The 9,715-nt window shown below is 52.1% G+C and overlaps 1 protein-coding gene across 1 annotated transcript; it reads left to right on the plus strand.

The window, feature by feature from the left end:
• Nucleotides 1-6,195: 6,195 nt before the first annotated feature.
• LOC107108462 (olfactory receptor 52E4-like) lies at nucleotides 6,196-9,080 on the plus strand. Its single transcript, XM_015408898.1, has 2 exons — nucleotides 6,196-6,272; nucleotides 8,108-9,080. The coding sequence occupies exons 1-2, from the start codon at nucleotides 6,196-6,198 to the stop codon at nucleotides 9,078-9,080; spliced, it is 1,050 nt and encodes a 349-aa protein (XP_015264384.1).
• Nucleotides 9,081-9,715: the final 635 nt, after the last annotated feature.

The raw sequence follows: 9,715 nt of genomic DNA on the forward strand, positions 1-9,715 counted from the left end.
GACAGGGCCAAGAGTGGAATGACAGCCCCAGGATGGAGCAGGAGTATTCAGCCCCAGGGGGGAGCAGGAGTGTTCTGGGACTGGAATGACAGGGCTCAGGGCGGCTCACAGATAAGGCACATGCCAATACATAAAACAGGTTTAAAGCAACATAAAAGCAGTCATTTACCATCTTTGAAAGTGCTCTAGATGTTCCACTCGGTCTCCAATAAAAGATGGCATCTTGAAGATGGTACTCCCAGTTCTGCGGTGTCAGCTCCACGCTGTTGTTCACTCCTCCCAGGGCCCGTTGGCAACGATGGTACAAGTAGGGATGGTGAAGGGGGTGGTCGTGGCGGCTCCTACTCAAAAGCTTGGCGGAAGAGCTCCGTCTTGCAAGCCCTGCGGGACTGTGCTTGACTTCCCTGGTCGTCTCTCTTGTTGTTCATGGGGGGCCTCTTTCCTCTCTCATTCAGCCACTGTAGAGTGGGGTTGCTATTGGCTGCTAGCCTGGAGGGGAAGGGGAATTTCTCTGCCGCACTTTCCCTATCAATTTGTGACTCAGCAGGCCCTTTCACTATCCCCTTTGAAGGCACCTTAAAACGTCACGTCTCACAGCCAGTGCCTGTGATGCATGTGACAAATCTGTTCCTTTACTCTGGTTTCACACTGTCCTAGTCCATGCTGGGAATTAGTGTGTGTGTGTGGGGGGAGGCTCCACAAAGAATTCTTCAGTCCAGTGGGGAGTCAGGGGCTAGTTGTCTGACCCATGGGGGTCACCTCTTCTTCCCCTCCTTCGATTAACATGGTGGCTCAAGGTTACGCACACGTGGGGGGGTTTCCACATGTGCAAGAAGGATTTTAGATTCATCTGTCCTCTAGGCCCTCGATTTACTCTACAAAAGACAGCAGAAATTCTCCAGTCTGCTGTCTTATAGGCCACTCACGGGTTTCTTACGATTATTTTCACCCCTGTGTCACCTTGTGGTCTGAGACCCGAGACCTTCCCCCACCTCTCCTGCGAGGGGAGGCTGCCTGTCCTTCCATGAATTAGACTATTTGATCCTGTGCTCTCCCCGAGACAGAAAAAGTGCTGCTTCGAATCATTACGTGTTCAGGAGGGCACGGGAAAAGGTCCGTGTCCATGTCCAGGCCATCTGATTAGGTGCCTTAAGGGTCTTTGCGCCTGTGCTGGCCTCTCTGGCTCAAAGAGCTCTCTCTACCCTTTCTGCACAGAGTCGCATGATGAGAAAAACAAGAGTTCCTGGAAAAGACAATAGTGCTGGGAGAAGTTGAAGGCAGCAGGGAAACAGGGAGACCCAACAGGAGATGGATGGACTCAGTCAGCCCTCAATTTGCACACCCTGAGAATGGCTGTCAACGACAGGACATTTTGGAGGTCATCAATTCACAGGGTTGCCATAAAGTCAAAAGCCACCACACAGCACCTAAGACACCCCCTTTGTCCCTTGGTTTTTAGCCTCTCCATCTGAAGCCAGCGCAGCCTATGATCAGCGTGCCCCTGCCAGAAATTGGCCACCCCGTGTCGTATTCTCCCCCCCCAACCATGCACGATCACACAATGTCATGACAAAAGGATATAGACCTGTATCCAGCCTTCCAGTGCCTCAGGTAGAATGGCGGTTCCATTTGCAGAAGGGAGGGGGGCAGCAGTTTCCAGTGCTTCCCGTTCCTCTCGCCGCAGGTGCACACTTTGCCCCCTAAGCTATTCCTGAGGGTCTGCAGATACACACCACGTCCCTTCTGTATTCATTTGTTGTTTATATTCCGCCTTTCCTACTTGGACTCAAGACGGGTCACACAGAGGGAGTCGACACCATCGACAAGACGGGATGCTCAACAGGCAATGACGTGGGATTTGGGTTACAGAACCAACCAGAAGTCTACAAACAGAACTGAGCACGACACATTACAGATCATGCAAAATGACCCAATAGGATCCAACCCCCAGCAAACTAGTCACAGCAGTACAGAGGCCAGAGTCTCCAATAATTTATCCAAGGAACTTCATGAGGCCTTTTGCACCGTGCTACCCTATTGCCTGCATAGAACAGTCCTCTTGAATAATTCAGTTTTGCGTCGTTTGGAGGAAGCCAGGAGTGCAGGAACCTCATGACATGGTACCACGTTGCGTTTCCCCCCTCCAGATGGTTGGCCGCCACTGATGCCTGTACACGTGCCTTCTCTGTTGTGGCTTCCACCTTGTGGACTGGCCTGCCTGAAGAGTATTCAGTGCTCACAGCGCTCACAGACATAACGTGGAACGGCACTGATAGGGTTGCCAAGTCTTTCTTACCCGGCGGCGGGGGGCTCCCGGACAGCGTTCCCGAGCGCGTGCGCGAAGCACACACGCGCCGCATGCACCGGATGTGACATGCTAACGCCGGGCACGCTGGTGGCGGGGCCACAGCCATTTGAGAGGGAAACATAGCGTTTCCCCCTCAAATGGCTGTGCCCCGCCCCCAGCGTGCCCGGCGTCAGCACGTCACATCCGGTTGACGTGCATGCCGGGGTGGGTTTTCCCCCAGGGTCCGATTCTGCAGTGGCAGAAATTGGGCCTCCAAAGCGGGGGGAAATCCGCCCCCCGGCGGGACTTGGCAGCCCTAGGCACTGAATACTTTGTCACTCCCGCCAGAGATAAAGCACCACCTCACGTGGCATCTGTGTCTACTAAACCACAACTGCACAACGGTTATGTTACCCCGGCATTTCTGCCACAATAAACAGAAAGGCAGAGAAAGGCAGACACCAGGTCCTTAACCAAGCCAGGGAATCGCGGCAGCTGTTCTGGTCAACATGCTACGGCGCACGTCTCAAAGAATCTAGTGTGAACCAGTCCTGAAAATGACCTCGTGTCCATCCTGGCCAGACGTGGACTGGTTTGTGAGCCTGCAGACATCAGTTCCCCTGCAGGAAATCTTCAGCAGGGGAGGGCGGACTCTGTGGAATCACATCCCTGCTGTGATCATACTGCCTCTCCCTCTCGCACCCAGGTCTCAGCCACGCACGCCAGGTCTGCGTTCTGCTCCTGCAGAAAGTCTTGAAGGTTTATAGACCTGGTGTTACACAACGCCAAAATCGGAGGGGGATCAATCATCCCAGCTCCACTGCCTACTACCTTTGGGATAGGAGGTAGGCTGGAAGGGGGCCAAGCTAAGTTAGTTCTCCTCCTCCTCCCCTTAGCTCCATGTCTAGTCCCACTGCTGTACTTCCCCCCCCCCAGGAGCACTGGGATCCTTTGCCCGGTCATCATCCCGCCTGGTGATCTTTGCCAGCTGCAAACCAGCTGTGAGCCTCAGACCAACTGGGCGTCAAACCCTCCAAGCAGTTTTTAAGAGTAGGTGCTGGCTCCCATTTAATCTAGCAGCCTACAGCTGCCTTTTTTAATATCTATCTATCTATCTATCTATCTATCTATCTATCTATCTATCATCTATCTATCTATCTATCTATCTATCTATCTCTATATATATCTATCTCTATCTATCTATCTATCTATCTATCTATCTATCTATCTATCTATCTATATCTATCTATATCTATATCTCTATCTCTATATCTATCTCTATCTATATATCTCTATCTCTATCTATATCTCTATCTCTATCTATCTATATCTCTATCTATATCTCTATCTATCTATATCTCTATCTATCTATCTATCTATCTATCTATCTATATATATATATATATATGCACCAATCAATTAGCCAGTAATCTGAGCTAATAACAGTCCTTTAGACGGCTAGACTCCTCTTGTTCATTCATTCATAAATTCAAATTTAAGTACAAAATTAGTTAATTGAAATTAATTCATCAGTTACAGGGCATGTAACAAGTCAATCCATAATCAATTGGGAAAATAGACACCTCATTCAAGATTAACTAAAATTAGACAACTAGACAATCCCCAATCAATTTATAGTTTCTAAACCCTAACCCACTTAGGTAAGTTAAACCTGGTAAATTCAAGAGAGCCAGTTTGGTGTCGTGGTTATGTGCGCGGACTCTAATCTGGGAGAACCAAGTTTGATTCCCCACTCCTCCACTCGCACCTGCTGGATAACCTTGGGCAAGCCATAGCTCTGGCACAGCTGTTCTTGAAAAAAAGAGCCATTTCTGTCAAAAGCTCTCTCAGCCCCGCTCACCTCACAGGGTGTCTGTCTGTTGTGGGGAGGGGGAGGGAAAGGAGTTTGTCAGCCGCTCTGAGACTCCTTTGGGTAGTGAAGGGCAAGGGGAATAACTCCAATCTCTTCTTCTTCTATACTTGGCCACATCTGTGAGAGACAATGCAGTTCCAGAGTATTGGGGTTCAACACAGCCACTGTCTTCCTTTGGCCAAACAGTCCCACAAATGGGTATGAAATTCCGCCCCCAAACCCACTTGCCCAGCCCACACCAGAGTCTGCCATGTCTCCCAAACTCCGACTCTCCAGACTGGTGGTGCCAGGCCCTGTGGGCTCAGCAGTCGCCCTGGTCCGGAGTTCTTTGCTATTTCTGCCACCAGAGTCTCTGCTGGCAAGCTCAAAGAAACCTCTGGTACCACCAATAAATGGCAAAGGCTTGGAACAGACACCAAAAAGGTGTCGAAGACTACTTTGCTTGATGCAGCATAACCCTCAAGCAGAACATGGGCCGGGTAAGATGCTTGCGGCCCTGACATGGATAGCCTAGGCTAACCCAATCATGTCGGAAACTGAGCCGTATCGGCCCTGACTAGTCTTTGGACGGGAGACCTTCAAGGGATACCAGGGACGTGATGTGGAGGCAGGCCAGGGCCAGCCACCTCTGAATGTCTCTCGCCTTGAAAACCCAACGGGGCCGCCAGACGTCAGCTGTGACTGCCAGTCCCAGAATCAGCTCCACTTGTAGAGGAAGCTGAGAGATATTATAAGCCTCAAAATCGCTTTCAGATTCACTAGTTCAGTGTTTGCAAGTTCTTACTAACTTTGATGCAGAGCTCCAGAAAGTGTTAGCGCTTGTGAGGAAGGGGCAAGAGAAACATACCGACTGAGCTCAAATACTTTTACACAGAACAAGTGAGACTTAAAAGGTAAAGGTTCCCTTGCTCAAAAGCCACTCGAGTCTGACGCTAGGGTTGCAGTGCTCATCTCCGTTTCAAAGCCTAAGAGCCAGCGCTGTCCAAAGACATTTCCGTGGTCATGGCCGGCATGACTCAACACCAAGGCGCATGGAACGCTGTGACCTTCCCACCGATGTGGTACCTATTTGTCTACTTGCAATTTCTTGCTTTCGAACTGCTAGGTCGGCAGGAGCTGGAACTAGAGACGGGAGCTCACTCCATCATGCGGCACACTCGGGTCTCGAACTGCTGAACTACCGACCTTCCACAGCCTGCAGTTCAGCGTCTTAACCACTTGAGCCACCGCAGCTCCACTGTAAGTGAGACTTACAGACTCACAATCTATACGCTGACAGAAACACCATCTGAATGGTGATGAGACAAGAGGCAGGCATATCCCTGAGGATTGCCTTCAGGTAGGCTAACCCAATTTGTGGCAGGGGAGGGCCTTCCGTGAGTCCCTGCTCACTTCTTCAGATTGAGCTAGAAGGGGAGCCCACCTGTCCTGATGCCTTGGAGAGTGGAGTGGTTTCAGAGGCCGCTGCACTTTCCGATATATAGGGCAGATGGACTCCCATTCTAGCTGTATCTGAAACAATGAGAACTGTCTCCATAAAAGCTCCTCCCCTGCCACAAATTCTGCTAGTCTTTTGGGTGCTCGTGGACTCTGGCTCTTTTCTGCTGCTGTGGACCAAAAAATACGGCGACCCGTCTTGGTCTATCTTCAGGTACTCTGTGCATTCTCTGTAGCCGGTACCAGAGAGGGTAGCTAAAAGATTCTCTCCTCTTTCAGCGTAACCCCCCCCCCTCCATTCCCTCGAGCTCTCTTGCATTACAGGCCACCCTGGAAGCCCGGCTGAAACCCAAGGGGACGGTCAGTGATTCTGGCACTTCGTGACCCCCCTGAGAGTGGGGCCGCAGCAGCTGGCCCTGCACAATGCGGGAGCTCCGGGACTCCCAGGGACGGGAGGTGGCTCTATTCCGAGAATGAGATATTTATTTATTTATGAACTGCTGGGAGGGAGTCCCCACGGGGGATCGCCAGGCCGACGCCATAAATGACCCCTGCGGCTCCAGCGGGCAGCCTCTCCACCCACCCACCCCCGGCTAGGATGCAGCAGCCTTCAGCCCCACACCCGGGCACCCCTTTTGGCTCGGAGGAGGACCAGGCAACCAGGACTCTCGCCAGGTGAGCTGGCCGGACTGGGGGCGGGGAGATTGGGCATTGCGGGGGGGGGCAGCTGCGGCGTGGGTGGGGGTGACCCCCCAATGTTGTCAGAGAGGCAAAGCAGGAGCAACATAACATCTGGTGCAACATAAGCTGATACAACAGGGAGTCAGAGAGGTGTCGCCTGTAAGGAAGGGGCAGGAGAGGCAAGATGCGAGCACCTAAATCGAGTGAGGAACCCTCCTGGAAGAGACCAGTGCGACACTGCGGAAACAGCCACCACAGCCATAGTCCTGAGGGTTTCATGCCAAAACTGCTCCGTGTGTTCCCACTGGGGGGCCCACTGGCCCAAATCTCCCTCCAGGAGCTGCCCCCCCCCCTCTGCCTTCCGCTGCCTCTCCTCCCCGGGTTCAGGGCTCCCTCTCCACCAGCTGAGCCTCTTCCTTGCCTGCCCCTGCTCGCTGGCCTGTTTCCTTTCAGGGGTCCGGGGCTCCCTGGTGCTCTGGGTTTTCTTGGCTCCAGAAGACTGAGTGGGGTGGCAGGACCCCGAGGAAGACAGATCCTGAGTTGGAGAGGGAGGGAGGGAGATAAGAGAAGCCATGTTGGGTCAGGCCAAATGGCCCATCTAGTCCAACACTCTGTGTCACACAGTGGCCAAAAATACCAGGGGCCATCAGGAGGTCCAGCAGGGGGGCCAGAACTCCAGAAGCCCTCCCACTGTTGCCCACCACCACCCCAAGCACCCAGAATACAGAGCATCACTTGCCCCAGAGTCCCTATCAAGACCTTGTGGCTAATAGCCACTGTTGGACCTCTGCTCCAGATGTTGACACAATTCCCTCTTGAAGCGGTCCATGCTTGTAGCCGCCACCACCTCCTGTGGCAGTGAATTCCATGTGTTAATCACTCTTTGGGTGAAGAAGGACTCCCTTTTATCCGTTCTAACCCGAATGCTCAGCAATTTCATGCCCAGGAGTTCTTGTGTTGTGAGAAGGAAGGAAGGAAGGAAGGAAGGAAGGAAGGAAGGAAGGAAGGAAGGAAGGTTCCACAGGCCTTGTATAGCAGCTCCAATGTATCTTCAGCATTGTGAATACAACCACTGCCATGTTTTCTCTCAGCCTGTTGAGGGGCCTCCTGTATTCCATTAGGGGCTAGAGAGCCATTCGATCAATTACTTTCCATGTTCTGCATTTTCTTTCCAGAAAGTCAAGGGAGCAACTTGACCCCAGTGCCATTTTCCAGTCCACATCCCTGTTTAGGCTTCCACATGGGGTGTTTACAAGACAAAGTATCAGGGTATAGGTAGGGGGGATTGTAAGGTCGCCAGCTCCGAGGTGGGAATTTTTGGGAGATCTGGGAGATGGAACCTGGGAGGGCCATTGAGTCCACCATCCAAATGCCACAGAGTCCACCCTCCAAAGCAGCCATTTTCTCCAGAGGAATGGATCTCTGTCATCTGGAGATCAATGCTAATTCCAGGAGAGTGCCAGGCCTCACCTGGAGGCTGGCAAACCTAAGCAAGAGGGAGGGAGGGAGGGAGGGAGGGAGGGTTTTTTTTAAGTAGCAATGCATAACTGGGTGGAGATCTCATCCCATACTTTATATGGTATTGTCATGGAATGTGCAGCCCCTCTTTCTTTCAATAGGTGCAGTAATCCAATTTCTCAATGGAATGGGCAGGTTGATCGTGTCTACATGGCTATGTGCTGGGATGAGGCCTCCACTACCAATTACGTTGTGCCTGAGGAAGGACTATAATTTGAAACATGGGGCAAAATGTTTCCAAAATGAATCCGTTGTCTTTTCTTCATTGCCGCTAGACCGGTCCTGCTGCACACTCTTCTTTTCTTTTGGAGATACAGGAGATTTCCACCGTTGAACAGCACCCACTCCTATTCCCCCACATTCGTCCTGCTGGGAGTGCCTGGGCTGCAGTCCGCCCATGCCTGGCTCTCCATCCCCTTCTGCACGGGGTACCTGGTCGCCCTCCTGGGGAACTCCGCCATCCTCTTCGTCGTGAAGACGGAGGCCAGCCTCCACCAGCCCATGTTCTACTTCCTCTCGGTGCTCTCGGCCATCGACCTGGGCCTCTCCACCTCCACCCTGCCCAAGATGCTGGCCATCTTCTGGTTCGGCCGCGGGGAGATCAGCTTTGGGGCCTGCCTGGCCCAGATGTTCTTCATCCACACCTTCACGGGCATGGAGTCGGTCGTCCTGACCTGCATGGCCTTTGACAGGTACGTGGCCATCTGCCACCCCTTGAGATACGCCACCCTCTTGACCAAGAGCCGCGTCGCCTGGCTGTGCTCTGTAGTGGTGCTGAGAACTTTTATCCTCGTGTTTCCCATTGCGATGCTGACACAGCGCTTGCCTTTCTGTAGTCCTCGGATCAGTATTGCCCACACTTACTGCGAGCACATGGGCATCGCCAAGCTGGCCTGTGCCGACATCAGGGTGAATATGATCTACAGCTTGTTTACCATCTCCTTCCTCATGCTGGACGTGGTCCTGGTTCTTTTGTCCTATGTGCAAATCCTCCGTGCGGTTTTCCGGCTTCCCTCCAAGGAGGCCCGGCTGAAGTCGCTGGGCACCTGCGGCTCCCACGTGGCCGTGATTTTTGTGTTCTACACCCCAGCGTTCTTCTCCTTCCTCACCCACCGCTTTGGGCGGAACATCCCCCACTACGCCCACATCCTCATCGCCAATCTCTACGTGATTCTTCCCCCAGTGTTCAACCCCATCATTTATGGGGTGAGGACCAGAGAGATCCGCAGAAGAATAGCCCAAGCTCTATGGCACAAAGATCACATTTTTTCTAGATTCTCCTAATTCTGTAAAACATTTTCAGCTAAGGGTTTTGTGGAATCTTTGCCTTTTGTGGGCAACATCTTCTCGGGGTATGTTGAGCTTTCATCATAGCTGAATTCTACTTCTGACAGTTTCTTTGTGTTCCGCCATCAGTAGGAATAGTCAGAGGGATTTAGCACTGCTTTGAAAACCTTCAGCCAGTCAGTTAGTGCCTGCATGCCACAAGCATCTTTGGCTCGGCTGTCCTTCAGAGCTGCTCCTGAACCTGCACTGAACTCAATCCCTCCATACAGACTGTGGAGACACCCCCCCCCCACTCTGAGTTTTTACAGTTTCCCTAGTTTTTTCCCTCTTCTCTCTGGAAGGTCAGGAAGCTAGACAGAGACAGAGTCAGGATTCAAAATGATCTAGGTAGGCTGGAACTGTCGGGCTGAGACCAATAAAATGAGTTTCAGTAGAGATAAGTGCAAAGTCCCACCCTTAGGTACAAAAACCCAAAGGCACAGATATAGGATGGGAGGGACTTGGCTTGACAGCAGCACCTGTGAAAGGGATCTGGGTGTTCTGGTCGATCACAAGCTAAACATGAGCCTGCAGTGCGATGTGGCTGTGAAGAAAGTGAATGCAATCTTAGGATGCATTAACGGAAGCGTCGT

The sequence above is a fragment of the Gekko japonicus genome, unplaced genomic scaffold (assembly GCF_001447785.1).
Source record: "Gekko japonicus isolate JY-2015 unplaced genomic scaffold, Gekko_japonicus_V1.1 scaffold5892, whole genome shotgun sequence".
Taxonomy (NCBI): domain Eukaryota; kingdom Metazoa; phylum Chordata; class Lepidosauria; order Squamata; family Gekkonidae; genus Gekko; species Gekko japonicus.

Excerpts from the sequence above, each read along its gene's own strand:
- LOC107108462 (XM_015408898.1), top strand. The coding sequence starts at position 6,196 with ATGCAGCAGCCTTCAGCCCCACACCCGGGCACCCCTTTTGGCTCGGAG. Across the intron at positions 6,273-8,107 it reads GCAACCAGGACTCTCGCCAG|ATACAGGAGATTTCCACCGT; the intron begins GTGAGCTGGCCG and ends TTTCTTTTGGAG.